General features: G+C 47.3%; 2 protein-coding genes and 1 non-coding gene across 3 annotated transcripts in view; 2 read left to right on the top strand and 1 right to left on the bottom strand.

Annotated features, from left to right (window-relative positions):
- Window positions 1–219: 219 nt before the first annotated feature.
- On the bottom strand, window positions 220–2,695 carry LOC119949870 (vegetative cell wall protein gp1-like). The gene is made up of 4 exons (XM_038771705.1): window positions 2,681–2,695; window positions 1,468–1,568; window positions 1,049–1,075; window positions 220–931 (listed from the first exon to the last, which is right to left on the bottom strand). Exons 1-4 carry the CDS (start codon window positions 2,693–2,695, stop codon window positions 220–222), a joined length of 855 nt encoding a protein of 284 aa, XP_038627633.1.
- A 477-nt stretch (window positions 2,696–3,172) lies between these two features.
- NINJ1 (ninjurin 1) overlaps window positions 3,173–15,032 on the top strand; it is a 114,154-nt gene continuing 102,294 nt past the window's right edge. The window contains exons 1-5 of the mRNA XM_038771704.1: window positions 3,173–3,209; window positions 3,687–3,739; window positions 8,779–8,830; window positions 12,815–12,884; window positions 13,486–13,747. Coding sequence (XP_038627632.1) covers window positions 3,173–3,209; window positions 3,687–3,739; window positions 8,779–8,830; window positions 12,815–12,884; window positions 13,486–13,747 — 474 coding nt within the window. The remainder of the gene's footprint in view (window positions 3,210–3,686; window positions 3,740–8,778; window positions 8,831–12,814; window positions 12,885–13,485; window positions 13,748–15,032) is intronic.
- On the top strand, window positions 4,015–4,152 carry LOC119920622. The gene has a single exon (XR_005448352.1). It is a non-coding gene; the product is annotated as a small nucleolar RNA SNORA7 (small nucleolar RNA).

The raw sequence follows: 15,032 nt of genomic DNA, 5'->3' as shown, positions 1-15,032 counted from the left end.
GACAGTCCCTACCCAACAGCGGGCTCACAGTCTAGAAGGGGGAGACGGAGAACAAACCAAACATACTAACAAAATAAAATAAATGGAATAGATATGTACAAGTAAAAGAAATAAATAGAGTAATAAATACGGACAAACATATACACAATACGTACAAACATATATACATACGATGTTGAGGATGCCGCTGCAGGGATTTGTTGAGCAGGGCGGTTGCGCTCAGTACGTGCAGGGAAGGGCGCGCTGGAGGGGGGAAGCCGCTGGGGGGCGCTCGGGGGCGGGGGGGCGCGCGCTGACGGGGGGAGGCCGCTGGGGGGCGCTCGGGGGCGGGGGGCGCGCGCTGACGCGGGAGGCCGCTGGGGGGCGCTCGGGGGCGGTTTGCACGCTCTGACGGGGGGAGGCCGCTGGGGGGCGCTCGGGGGCGGGGGGCGCGCTGCACGGGGGAGGCCGCTGGGGGGCGCTCGGGGGCGGTGTGCGCGCGCTGACGGGGGAGGCCGCTGGGGGGCGCTCGGGGCGATGTGCGCGCGCTGACTGGGGGGGAGGCCGCTGGGGGGGCGCTCGAGGGCGGTGTGCGCGCTGCACGGGGGGAGGCCGGTGGGGGGCGCTCGGGGGCGGCGTGCGCACTGCACGGGGGGAGGCCGCTGGGGGGCGCTCGGGGGCGGTGTGCGCGCGCTGACGGGGGAGGCCGCTGGGGGGCGCTCGGGGCGATGTGCGCGCGCTGACTGGGGGGAGGCCGCTGGGGGGCGCTCGAGGGCGGTGTGCGCGCTGCACGGGGGGAGGCCGGTGGGGGGCGCTCGGGGGCGGTGTGCGCGCTGCACGGGGGGAGGCCGCTGGGGGGCGCTCGGGGGCGGTGTGCGCACTGCACGGGGGGAGGCCGCTGGGGGCCTCCCAGCCATTTGGCTCCCAGCCAGCCAAAAGTTTGCCATTCAAACTTTTTGGTATGGCAAGAAAAGTCAGCCTACATGATCTTGTCAATTTCTCTAAAACTTTTAAACAGTTCCAACTATGTGAGCAAACAGATGCAGTGTTCCATTCCAGAGATGGCTACGTTTTCAGCAATACTGGCATAAAGGACCTAAAAATTTAAGTTTTGAGGAAAAGTAAATCACACAGTTCCATTCTCAAGAGTAAAAAAAGAATCTTCAGTCCAAATGTATCTGCCAAGATAATGACATAAACTACTCTGAAAAGTAAGAATTACAAGAAGAAAAGTTGTCAGTGACTCTGGAAGAGAAATGACTGTGGCTGTTGTTAACATTACATTTAGTACTTGGAATTGTGATCATGTAAAATAACGCTAAAAATATCAAAATATTATTTCTCTCTCTTTAAAACTTACTTTTCAATTGGCAAGAACTGTAGGTGTTGTACCTGGCATTTCCTAGAAAATTGCCCCCAACTTCTATTTGCTTGAACTTTTGGTCTGGTTTGGAAGTTCCATGACACAAAACTTACTTTTAAACTCACCACAAATGGCATGTTTTCCTCTTCTTCTTATTTTTGGCATACTCATTCAACCACTCTCTCAAGCCACATAAACAGGGCTGGATCAAAGGGACAACAATAGACTGGAAACAAAATGGAAGGCTTATTGAAAAAAAAGAAGTTTAAGATCATCTTGGTTAAATGTATGGATTGGCAGGGCCTGAGCATCATTTATCTGCTGATGTGCATTTCACACCTGACGTTTATCAATCAACTGTATTGACTGAGTGCCTACTGGGAGCAAACAACAGAAATAAAAGACACAGCCACTGCCCTCCAAATGCATACAATCATTACACTCTCTTCATGGTGAAAAAAATCACTTAGAAGGCAGGAATCATTATGCGTACAGTGTCTCTTTGTTACCTAAGGCATACAAGCTCTCATCCTATCCCATCTGGATTACTGTATCAACCTCCTCTCCCATCTCCCATCCTCCTGTCTCTCCCCACTTCAATCCATACTTCACACCCTGCCCGGATTGTCTTTGTCCAGAAATGCTCTGGGCATGTTACTCCCCTCCTCAAAAATCTCCAGTGACTACCAATCAACCTACGCATCAGGCAAAAACTCCTCACCCTCAGCTTCAAGGCTCTCCATCACCTCGCCCCCTCCTACCTCACCTCCCTTCTCTCCTTCTACAACCCAGCCCGCACCCTCCGCTCCTCTGCCGCTAATCTCCTCACCGTGCCTCGTTCTCGCCTGTCCCACCTTCGACCCCCGGTCCACATCCTCCCACTGGCCTGGAATGCCCTCCCTCCGCACATCCGCCAAGCTAGCTCTCTTCCTCCCTTCAAGGCCCTACTGAGAGCTCACCTCCTCCAGGAGGCCTTCCCAGACTGAGCCCCCTCCTTCCTCTCCCCCTCTCTATCCTCCCCGCCTTACCTCCTTCCCCTCCCCACAGCACCTGTATATATGTATATATATTTGTATGTATTTATTACTCTATTTTATTGGTACATATTTATTCTATTTATTTTATTTTGTTACTATGTTTTGTTTTGTTCTCTGTCTCCCCCTTCTAGACTGTGAGCCCACTGTTGGGTAGGAACTATATATGTTGCCAACTTGTACTTCTTAAGCACTTAGTACAGTGCTCCTGCACACAGTAAGCGCTCAATAAATATGACTGAATGAATAAATAGGATTGAATGAATACATTGTTGTTGTCTTATATTGTTGAGTCGAGTCCGACCCGTAGCAACTCCATGGACACATCTCTTCCCAGAATGCCCCACCTCCACCTGCAATCGTTCTTGTAGTGTATCCATAGAGTTTTCTTAGTGAAAATACGGAAGCGGTTTACCATTGCCTCCTTCCATGCAGTAAACCTGAGTCTCTGCCCTCAACTCTCTCCCATGCCGCTGCCACCCAGCACAGGTGAGTTTTGACTTGTAGAAGATTGCCTTCCACTTGCTAGCCACTGCTCAAGCTAGGAATGGAATGCATAAAGGCATACATACTTCTTGTAAAATGAATGGGATATTGAAAATTTGACCAGGAGTTTAGGAAGACCCCCAAGACTATCAGGAGAAGGGAAGTTGGGCCTAACCCTTCTCCCAAGAGTGGTAACTTTCCAAGAATGACACCAAATGTTTACTCTTTCCTGGGCCTTCTGGGTGTCCAAAAATTATTTGAATGTATGGCTCTGCATGTGAATGTAGTCTTTTAGGGATATGGTAACGCAATGGACAGGACCATCTTTTTTGAGAATATTTATGCAGGTACCCAGTGGCATCCAATAACACCCAAATTAAAAATAAGACATAAAACAACAACAGAAATTCTGGCTCTTTCAGCTCAACCCTAAGGCTCCTGGCCTAGTTAATGTTCCCTTTCTCCTCTACAAAGCAACTCAGTATGAGTCATTAGATTCTGAATTGGTAGGAAGGAGGATAAAGGACTCCTGAAACATTAACCCTTTCTTCTAATCTCCTCTTCTGTCATCTGCCCTTATCTTCTTCCTCATAATTTAATAAAGTCACCTCAGACCAGCTTTGAGGATGACAATTCGGGTTTTTGGAATCCATGATCCATCCTTGAATTCTATAGGCAGGACTTTCCTTTTAAACTAATGTTTCTCAAATTGGAAGGAGAAGGGAAGATCTGAGGAAGTCTTGGAAGCATTCTGACAGCTATTTGGTAGTGGCAACTGTGAACTGGTCCATCCTCCAGCCCTCCATTCCCTTCCTCTTTCCCAGGCTGTGACATCTACGTCAAAGTGGAAGGTTCTTCTTTTATGGGGGACATCCAGGTTATGGGATGACAAACTTTGAGAAACACTGACCAAAACCATTCACCACAGACATTTCTAGTGCTATTATTTGCAGAAGGGACCAGTTTCAGAGAGCATTTGACGTAAGCAACTGCTTCAAGGTGTAGCAGGGGCAGTGGTTAAAAATGTGAAAGCACCCAACCCAAGTCAGATGGAGTGCCTATGTTAACAGGAATTTAGGAGAGTAATACAAGGCTCTGGAGCAATGGGGCCCCCCAAAGAAATTAATTAATTCATTGTGATTTTTGTTAAGCCCCCTCTCAGGGTCGCACCAGGAGAGTTTCCAGTACTCGACCACTCACGACTACAGGAGGGAGAGTCAAGCAGAGGCATACTCATTCCATTCCTAGCTTGGCCAGTAGCTAGTGAGTGGAAAGCAATCTGCTACAAGTCAAAACTCACCTTGCTGGGCAGCAGTGACATGGGAGACAGTCGAGGGCAGAGATTGGTTTACTGCGTGGAAGGAGGCAATGATAAACTGCTTCTATACTTTTACCAAGAAAACTCTATGGATGGGCTACCAGAACGATTGCAGATGGAAGTGGGGTGCTCTGGGAGAGATGTCTATTGTGTCGCTATGTGTCGGACACGACTTGACAGCATAAGACAACAACAACAATTTGTTAAGTACTTATTATGTGCCAGGCACTGATCTAAGTGCTGTGGTAGATACAGGCTTATCGGGCTGGACACAATCCCTGTTCCACATAGGTTTCACAGTCTTAATCCCCATTTCACAGATGAGGGAACTGAGGCACAGAGAAGTGAAGTGACTTGCCCATGGTCACACAGCAGACAAGTAGCAGAGCCAGGATTAGAACTCAGGTCCTTCTGACTCCCAAGCCTGTGCTCTATCCACTAGACTACACTGCTTGTCAAATGGGCACTGCATGACATCATGTTAAGCTACAGTTTTGTGTCATGTAATATAGTGACATCATACAGAATAGTGTGTGTGCACGGTAGAACATGATTACAATTTACAGATGGGCAAGGAGAGGCAAAATATTTCCTTGCCTTGGGCATGCAAATGTCTAAAGTTGGCCTGATTCATGGATGAAGCTTCTAGTCATATTGCTTCCTACAGTTGTTTTTGCATTGTGACCCACTGGAGTTCTTTCTTATTCATGAATCTGGGGCATGCTGGAACGCATGCACGCACGCGTACACACACACACATACGCGCGCGCACACACACATACACAGAGTCTAGTGCAAGGCTTCTCCAACTATTATCTACATAGTCCTGCTGGCTGAGAGCAGACTGATTCCAGGTGCCATTTTCACCGACTCTCACCATTCATTTGTGGGGAAAGTTTACATAGAGAAGTGTCCTTCAGTTCAGAGATAATGCTGCTGATAGTGAGACTGTATTCTTGGGAGGGCATGTCCCACTGAGAATCATTTGCGCAGTGAAAATCCAACGTGGTAACGCCCAGGTTTTATTATTGCACTTCACTGTATGGGTATAGCCTGTGCTTCTGAACCTGGGAGCTGTCCAGGCATGCCCAGGAAAATCCATGATAGTAGGGCAGCAAAATCCCAAAACTCACCTGGAAGTTTTCCAGGGCACTCTTTGGTTGAGAAGCAATGGCCCAAAGGGAAGAGTGATTAAGTGGAAAATGCACTGCACCTAAGAGTCTGGAGATCTGGATTCCATTGCCAGAGGCCAACAACTGACATGTTCAGCAACCTCCGTCAAATGACTTATGTTGCCCGAGTCTCCTCATTCCCATATCAGCATCTGTAAACAAGAGGCATAATAACATCTGTTCCCTGTTTGCAAAGACTGATGTGTGTACTCACGTACCCTCCAACCAGATGGCAAGAGTAAGTGTCGAAAGAGGGGATTTTGGAAATGAAGAAAACATACTTATTCAGATAAGGACTTTTTTCATAACATTGCAGTGACTTGTGTTTTTCAGTTCCCTTTAAAATAATATTAATTTCCTTTCATTGTTTTTGTCATGGTCTTGGGGAAGGGTTAGGAAATGCGGATATGCCTAGTTCTCCTAAATGTAGGGGTTATGTACTTGCAGAATGCCGTGCTGAGGAAAGCTCATTTTGTAGAGCTCACCCCGCATCTGATGTTGGAGATATGTTTACACATATTTCTTCTGGCAGCCCATTGTATTAAGGAAGACTCATATTGTCAGAAAAGTGTTCCTTCTATCTGCCATCACACTCTGGCCAAAATGCATATAGAAAAAATGCTTCTGGCAGACAGATATTATTTTTAGAGGTGCTGTCCAGTTAGGGGGTGGGGGAGGATGTGTGGAGGGCTGTATTCAGGACGATAATGGGGTAGATACAAGATAATGACTGAGACTAAGTCCCTGTCCCAATTGAAAATGACACTCTAGAGCAAACAGATATTGGCCTAGTGGGTAGAGCATGGGCCTGGGAGTCAGAAGGACCTGGGTTCTAATCCAAGCTCTGACACTTGTCTGCTGTATGACCTTGGGCAAGTCACTTCACTTCTCTGTGCCTCAGCTACCCCATCTGTAAAATGAGGATTAAGACGGTGAGCCCCATGTTGGACGGGGACTGTGTCCAATCTGATTTGCTTGAATCTACCGCAGAGCTTAGTACAGAGCCTGGTACATACCAGCGTGGCTTAATGGAAAAGAGCACGGGCTTGGGAGTCAGAGGTCGTGAGTTCTAATCCCGGCTCTGACACTTATCAGCTGTGTGACTTAGGGCAAGTCACTTAATTTCTCTGTGCCTCAGTTAGCTCATCTGTAAAATGGGAATTAAGACTGTGAGCCCCATGTGGGACAACTTGTTTACTTTGTATCAACCCCAGAGCTTAGAATAGTGCATTGCACATAGTAAGCACTTAAATACCATTATTATTATTATTATTATTATTAAGTGCTTAACCAATACCACAATTAATTAAATCTCATTCTCAAAGCTTAAAGGAAAAAACTTTTATCCAGAACTTCAATGGCCCCCTGCCACTTCAGTGGCAATTGTGCTTTCTTGGGGGATAGGGAGAGTGGTGGGGAGGGGGCATCAAAGGCCACAGAAGAGAATGAGCAGGCTTTTGGAGGGGGAGGGAGGGATTGGCCAGTTAACTCCTGAAGAAGCCACTGGGCAAGCAGCCTCATGGTGGAGAAAATGGGAGAGGTGGGGCTATGGCTACTGGTGACCAAAGTCCCCTGTCACCACCCCAGAACACCTGTTCCGGGACTTTTCCTTATACCAAAGTCAAATTCTGGCCCATTTCTACTTTCAGCACTGCTAATCTGCATTTTACAGATAAGGAAACAGACGCGGAGGGGTTAAGTGCCTTGCCCAGGATCACATGGCACACCAATGGGAGAGGTAGGATTAGAAGCTGAGTCTCCTGATGTCCAGTCCTATGCCTTTTCCATTCGACCAGTTCCCAGCTGAAGGAACCTGTACTTTCGTCTTTTACCTCCTGCCACTGCTTCAAGTGCTCCTCCATACCCTCCTTTCCCACCTCACCCCTGCCTCATACTTGCTAGACTACTGCTATAGCTCTGGTAAGAAAGCCTTCTCAAGGGATCTGGTTGCTCTGATTTAATAAGTGTCTTCAAGTACATTTTTTTTTGGAGGAGAATGAGCATTACTCCTCCAAGTTCACGGAAAACAAAAAATAGAAAATGTGATTAAATTACATCAAGAGAAAGTTTGGGTGAGAGATGTTAAAAACTTCTCAATTGTAATTGTAAGTTCATCTCCTCCAAGAGGCCTTCTCAGACTAAGCCCTTTATTTCCCTTTTCCCTTTAAGCCCTTTACTTCTAGACTGTGAGCCTGTTGTTGGGTAGGGACTGTCTTTATATGTTGCCAAACTGTACTTTCCAAGCACTTAGTACAGTGCTCTGCACACAGTAAGTGCTCAATATATACGGTTGAATGAATGAATTTCCCCATCCACACTCCCTTTCCATTGACTATGAACTTGCCTACATACCTCTTAAGCACTTTGATACTTACCCTAGCCCTACAATACTTCTGTAAATAGTTAGAGAAGCAGAATGGCCCAGTGGAAAGAGCCCGGGCTTTGGAGTCAGAGGTCATGGGTTCAAATCCCGGCTCTGCCACTTGTCAGCTGTGTGACTTTGGGCAAGTCACTTAACTTCTCTGTGCCTCAGTTACCTCATCTGGAAAATGGGCATTAAGTCTGTGAGCCCCACATGGGACAACTTGATTACCTTGTATCTACCCCAGCACTTAGAACAGTGTTTTACACATAGTAAGCACTTAATAAATGCCATCATTATTATTATACTCTATTATTTCCCCTATCCCTAATCTATTGTAACATCAGTTTTTCCCTGTAGACTGTAAGCTCCTTGTGAGCAGGTATCACATCTGCCAACTCTATTGTACTGTACTTTCCCAAGCACTTAGTACAGTGCATACAGTAAACACTCGATAAATACCATTGACTGATTAATGGAATTACTAGAAGTCTACCCAAGGGGCAGCATGTCCTAGAGCAAAGACCAGGGGCCAAGGAGCCGGAGGACCTGGGTTCTAATTCCAGCTCCATCAATTGTTTGCTCTGTGATCGTGGGCAAGTCACTTAACTTCTCTGTGCCTCAGTTCCCTCAACTGTAAAATGGGGATGAATTCCCTGTTCTGTTTAGACTGTGAGCCCCATGCGGGACAGGAACTGTGTCCAACCTAATTAACTTGTCCCTACCCCGGTGCTTAGAACAGTGTTTGATGCATAGTAAGCACTTCAAAAATACCATAAAAATTCCCATTCCTGAAGATCTTTAAAGAGAGGAGAGGCAACAATTGGTTTTTATCTTTCAGACAGGCTGAGGCATCCAACTACTTAGATCAATTGACCTCTTGAGGTGCCTTCTACTTTCATGATTCTCGACTTACCTTGTTCTGAGAAATGCCATTTAATGGTTACTAAGGTTATAGGGTTACTAGCTATGTGGACATAGTGATAGAAGAGGGGTACCCAGAAGAACTGCAGGGATTATTCTGTTTTCTTTTTAATCTTTACCAAAAGTGGTCTTTCTCTTAGAACATCGGGGCCTACTGCTGGGGCAGGATCAGATCTGCTACCAACCCCAACTGTAATTGCTTTTAGCTTTTTTTTACTGAAACACTGTTATCTTGTTTTGCTTAATTTGTAACTTGTTGTTCTTGACTTCACTCTTGTCCTGGTTCCACCACCTACCCGACTGTATGACCTTGAGCAAGTCACTTAATCTCTCAGCCTCAATTTCCTCATCTGCAAAAAGAGAATCTGATAGGTCGTGAGCCCCATGGGGGACAAGGGCTGTGTCCCAATCTTGTATCCCTATATCTCTTCCAGCATTTAGTACAGAGTAAGCCTTTAATAAGTGCCATAATTTTTCTTCTTCTTTACATGGTTTCCGCTCCTTAGATCATGCACCCCATCTGGGACAGGGACTATGATCTAATAATCTTGTATCTACCCCAGTGCTTAACATATATTCATTCATTCAATCATATTTATTGGGTGCTTGATGTGTGCAGAGCATGGAACTAGGAGTTTGGGAGAGTACAATATAACACTAAGCAGACACATTCCCTCCCCACAACGAGCATACAGTCTAGAGGGGGAGACAGAGTGAGGCAAATTTCACCGACTGTTGCCCATGGGTCATCAACTTGGCAAGCTGTCTCCTTCCCCACCCCGGGGGTTGTCGGTCAGACCATGAGTCCCTCGTCCCGGAGCTGCTCAGTCGCTGACTCCAGAAGGGCGGCTCGGTCCCCTGGGGATCACATTGGGGTCGGCAACCTTCGGTTTCTAAGCAAGGGGAAGAGGCGGGCCAAAGGGCAGGAGAAGGCGTCCCACTGGGGAGTGAGTAGGATTTGTTCAGTTTGGCTGAGAAATAATTTTGGAAGATGGTGAGGAATTGAAAGTGGGGGTTCAGGCTCGGGTGAGGGTGTCCGGGAAGGGGCGTGTGCATGGAGACGGGGAAGAGCTCTCTTCCTCCCTTCAAAGCCCTACTGAGAGCTCACCTCCTCCAGGAGGCCTTCCCAGACTGAGCCCCCTCTTTCCTCTCCCCCTCCCCATCCCCCCCCCCACCTCCTTCCCCTCCCAACACCTGTATATATGTTTGTACAGATTTCTTACTCTATTTTACTTGTACATATTTACTATTCTATTTATTTTGTTAATGATGTGCATCTAGCTTTACTTCCATTTATTCTGATGACTTGACACCTGTTCACATGCTTTGTTTTATTGTCTGTCTCCCCCCTCTAGACTGTGACCCCTTTGTTGGGTAGGGACCGTCTCTATATGTTGCCAACTTGTTCTTCCCAAGCGCTTAGTACAGTGCTGTGCACACAGTAAGCGCTCAAAACAATCGAATGAACAAATGAATATAAATAAATACATTACAGATCTGTACATATGTGCTGTGGGGCTGGGAGGGGGAATGAATAAAGGGAGCAAGTCGGGGTGATGCAGAAGGGAGTGGGAGATGAGGAAAAGTGGGGCTTAGTCTGGAAAGGTGGTTGGAGGAGCTGTGCCTTCAATAAGGCTTTGAAGTACGGGGGGAATAATTGTCTGTTTGATTTGAGGAGGGAGGGCATTCCAGGCCAAAGGCAGGACAAGGGCCAGGGGTCAGAAATGACATAGATGAGATAGAGGGACAGTGAGAAGGTTAGCATGGGGAGTGAAGTATGCGGGCTGGGTTGTAGAAGGAGAGAAGCGAGGTGAGGTAGGAGTGGGCAAGATGGTGGAGTGCTTTAAAGCCAGTGCAGAGGAGTTTTTGTTTGATGCGGAGGTGGTTGGGCAATCACTGGAGCTGGAGTTTTTTGAGGAGCAGGGTGACATGTCCTGAACATTTTTGTAGAAAAATGATCCGGGGACCAGAGTGAAGTATGAACTGGAGTGGGTAGAGGCAGGGGGCTGGGAGGTCAACAAGGAGACTGATGCAGTAATTCAGGTGGGATAGGGTGCATGATTGTATTAACGTGGTTGCAGTTTGGATGGAGAGGAAAGTGTGTACTTTACCGATGCTGTGAAGGTGGGACTGACAGGATTTAGTGATAGATTGAATATGTGGGTTGAATAAGAGAAAGGAGCCAAGGATAACACTAAGGGTATGGGCTTGTGAGACCAGAAGGATGGTGGTGCCATCTACAGTGATGGGAAAGTCATGGGGAGGACAGTGTTTGGGCGGGGAAGATAAGGAGTTCTGTTTTGGATGTGTTAAGCTTGAGTGATGGGAAGACATACAAGTAGAGATGTCTTGAAGGCAGAGGAAATGCGAGAGCGGAGGAGAGAGATCAGGGCTGGAGATGTAGATTTGGGTATCATCTGCACAGAGGTGGTAGTTGAAGTCATAGGAGCGAATGAGTTCTCCAAGAGAGTGGGTGTACATGGAGAACAGAAGAGGTCCTAGAACTGAACCTTGAGGGATCCCCACAATTAGGGAGTGGAAGGCGGAGGAGGAGCCTGTGAAAGAGACTGAGAATGAGCTGCTAGAGAGGTAAGAGGAAAACCAGGAGAGGACAGTGTCAATGAAGCCAAGTTTGGATAATATTTCCAGGAGAAGGGGGTAGTCGACAGTGTCAAAGGCAGCTGAGCAGTCAAGGAGGATTAGGTTGGAGTAGAGGCCATTGAATTTGACAAGGAGGAGATCATTGGTGACCTTTGATGGGATGCTTAGTATAGTGCTCTGCACACGGTATGTGATCAATTATTATGATTGACTGAATGAATGAATCTATACCCCTTAAGCACTTGATATTCACCCACACAGTACTTATGCCCATATCCTTATACTCTCCCATTTCCACTATCTGTAATTTATTTTAATGTCTGTCTTCCCCTCTAGATCTTGAGCTCCTTGTGGGCAGGGATTGTCTCTACCAACTCTTTTGCATTATACTCTCCCAATCGCTTCATTCAGTGCCCTGCACACAGTAAGCAATTGAGAGATTGGTCAATTACAAGGAACCACTTATGTAGATTGTGGGAAAAGATCAGACAGGCTCACATCACAGCTAGATAAAGCTTAAAAACGTATCAGGCAGCCACAAAATGGACAGATCATTCACTGATAGTCATGTGATTACTGTACACAGCAAATATGGAGAGGTTTCTTCATTGTTGAAGATCAGCAGTAGAGGAGGAAACATCAGATGACTGGATAGCCTGGGTTAGGTACACTATCATCATATGTTTTCCACTATTGCCTTTCCCCCACTCCCGGCTTTGCTTTGATTTAGAATCTTACAATAAGGCTATGTGAAGTCCTGTCCTGTGGTCATTCACTGAATGAGCGATTTAGACCATAATTGAAATCTGACTCCTGACTCCTTTCCCCTAAACCATTAATATTTACATTTATTTCCTATCAAATCTCAAAGTCATGATAAAGCCTGGAAATCCTCACATTGTCTAATGTGGCTCACCTCTGTTTCACTGGACCAGGCACAGAGAATCCCTACCCTACATTTACTTGCTTTTGTTTTTCCCTCCACTGTAGGATGTCACCTATTTCTGCATTCCAGATGTCACCTAGCTTGAGGTTGAACTTAAGCCAGAAGTTTCCCTTCCCTCCTCACCCTGGCTTAAGCAATACTTTGTGAGGTAGGTGGTGCAATCAGTAATGCTGAACATTATCATCACCCCTAGAAGGGACAATCTTAGGTTCCAGTTTATATAGCAGACATCCACAAAAAGGAGCTCTTATGAGAGTGCTTTTATTTAAGGTTAGCTATGGGTTACTGAATCCGGGGGATCTCTGATAATCAAGAGCTTCAGAGAGAAGTCCTAGACCATGTTTATACGCTAACACAAAGAGGCAAATTACCAATTAAGCTAAAAGTAGTGCTTCATGGTAAATCAGTGCCATCCAGTTTCATAAACAACAGCAACAACAAAAATACAGAATTAGAAGGGACCTCAAGAAGTCCCTGAGTCTAGCCTCCTCCCTTTAGACAGTTAAGTCCCTCAACCACCCCTGGCAAGTGCATGTCCATCATTTTTTGAAGGCTCTCCAGGTAGCCTGAACCAGGGTTCAATCCTCCTGTCAGAAAGTTCTTCCTTACCTCTGAGTTCTCTTTTGCAGTACTGAAGGCCCTCTTGGATTGGAGATCTATAAGAAACTTCTACCAATATGCCACCCATATTATTTTTAGGTAGGAATGTATTTTCATCCACACTAAGTCAGCAGGAAGCCATGTTAGGCTTCTGTGCTGTTATGTATTGCTTACTATAGGGGACAAAGATCATCATCAATGACATTTATCGAGTGCTTACTGAGGGCAGAATACTGTACTAAGCGCTTGGGAGGGTATAATACAACAGAGTTGGCAGACATTCCCTGCAGATAACCTGAGATGCTTCTCTGAAGTTTGGATTGCCCCTTCTTGACTGTGCCCGCCCTTCTATTAATTTGCACGGCTGTTATTAAGGCAGCTGCTTCTCGGCCAAAAAACCACCACCAACAACAACAAAAAAAGTCCGAGTAAATAAGGGTGGCGACAGGCTTTGATCCGCAACTGCAGTCTAGAGTTTTTTTTTGCTTCGGGTTTCTGTTTTTTGGGGATCATTGCCGGGTGGAGGAGAGGAGGCCGGCCGCATCTCTTTAGCTTTGAATCCTAGGATGAGCTTCTGCCGAGTCTTCTCTAACAGAGAAGCTGTGCGAGTCCCGCCCACTGTGGGCTTTTCTTCTTCCTTGGCATTTTGGGTTTTTTTTTGTTTGTTTTTCCTGCCCCCGCCTCCTCCCGGGGCCTCTAGAAGTGGCGGGACTTTGCCAGTTCCCTCCCTCTTTTGGGGCCGCAGAGAGCGGGCGAGGGGTGGCAAAGAACGCACACACCCTTTCCTCCCCACTTGGCTGTTCGCGCAGTCCCGAGTGGGAAGGGATCGACGACCGACCCCGATCGTGGCCAATCTTGCCGCAGTTTGTTGCGGAGCAGTGTGCCCCGGCGGCGACGGGACCATGGACTCGGCGGGCCCGGAGGAATTCGACCTGAACGGGGAGGTGGGGGCTGTCGAGAGGGTAAGACACGCAGTGGGCTCCCCCTGCTGTGCCCGCGGCTGGATGGCCGCCCCTGTCCCCGGGGGTCGCACACGAGCTGGGACCGGGGCCGAGCGGTAGCGCCCCTGCTCTAACGGGAATTGGATCGTGCCCGGATTTTCCGCAAGGGCCCCATCGACGCCTACTGCAGGATGGGGAGGGCTACCCACCGCAAGATTGGCATATTGTTTGCACTTCCTGCCGGAAAGGGCAATCTAGGCCCAGGCACTTTTTAAGTGCATAATTCCTGGGCCTGAGCCAGGTGGCAGTTTGTGGAGTGGATCTCCCTCCACCCTCCCCACCTTTCCACACTCTCTTTGTCAGATTTTTTGTTGTTTTTTAACTACGGAAATAAGCAGCCTAGAAAAGGGGAAAATGGGATAAGGGGAATCTTCTGGTTGAGTTTATGATAAACTTGAGGGGAGGAAAGAGACACAGAGATGGAGCTATGCGGGGGGGAACAGAAACACAAGGAGCAAGGCTACTCGACTATGCTTCTTTAAGGCACCCCCCCGCCCCCGGCAACTCACACACACACCCTCATCCTAATGGGCTAATTTTCAACCAGGTTAGTGGTGGCCATGCCATGATCAACCTAGCTGGCCCTTCTAATGGCCCTACCTGGGAGTTTCAGGAATAGCTGGAAACATTATCCAGCCACTTCATTAACTCTAAAGAATTTGTCTCAATTTCAGCAGGGCTGTGGTTGTTGCTGCTGTTGCCATCACCTGGCCTGGGTAGTGGTGGAGTTGGAAGTGGCAGGGACTGCCCAGTCCCAGCAAAACTCTTCCTTCCAAGACATTCTTGGAGTTTTCATCAGGGAAGGAACAGCTCTGCTGGTGTCGGATGGTGGTGGTGGCGGCAGCAGCAGGATAAGAATGGGGGCTTAAATAAGTTTCCTCTACTTCCTTCCTTCTGTCCCCTTCTCTCCCCCCCCAACACTTTTCTTGTAGCAACCTCAGCACTCAACACTACTGTAAGTGCCTAACAAGTATTATTATAATATATCGCTGCTCCTACCTTCCTTTGGCTCATGGTGTACTGTAGCTCTAAGTCAACTCTACCAAAGGGGTCTTAATTTCTTTGATTCAGCTTTGTATTTCACTTGCAAACACCAATGAAACTACTCATACATATACCTTAATAACTAATACAGCTGATGAACATAAAATTTTCTGCAAGCACCTACAGCAACCATGTGACAAGAGGCAAATGCCACTGGAGCACCACTCAGGACTGCCCTGGGCAAGGCCAATCTGAGCAATTG

The sequence above is a fragment of the Tachyglossus aculeatus genome, chromosome X1 (assembly GCF_015852505.1).
Source record: "Tachyglossus aculeatus isolate mTacAcu1 chromosome X1, mTacAcu1.pri, whole genome shotgun sequence".
In the NCBI taxonomy this organism is placed as follows: Eukaryota; Metazoa; Chordata; class Mammalia; order Monotremata; family Tachyglossidae; genus Tachyglossus; species Tachyglossus aculeatus.
Note: the sequence above shows the minus strand (reverse complement) of the source record. Positions and strands in the feature narration are given on the sequence as shown.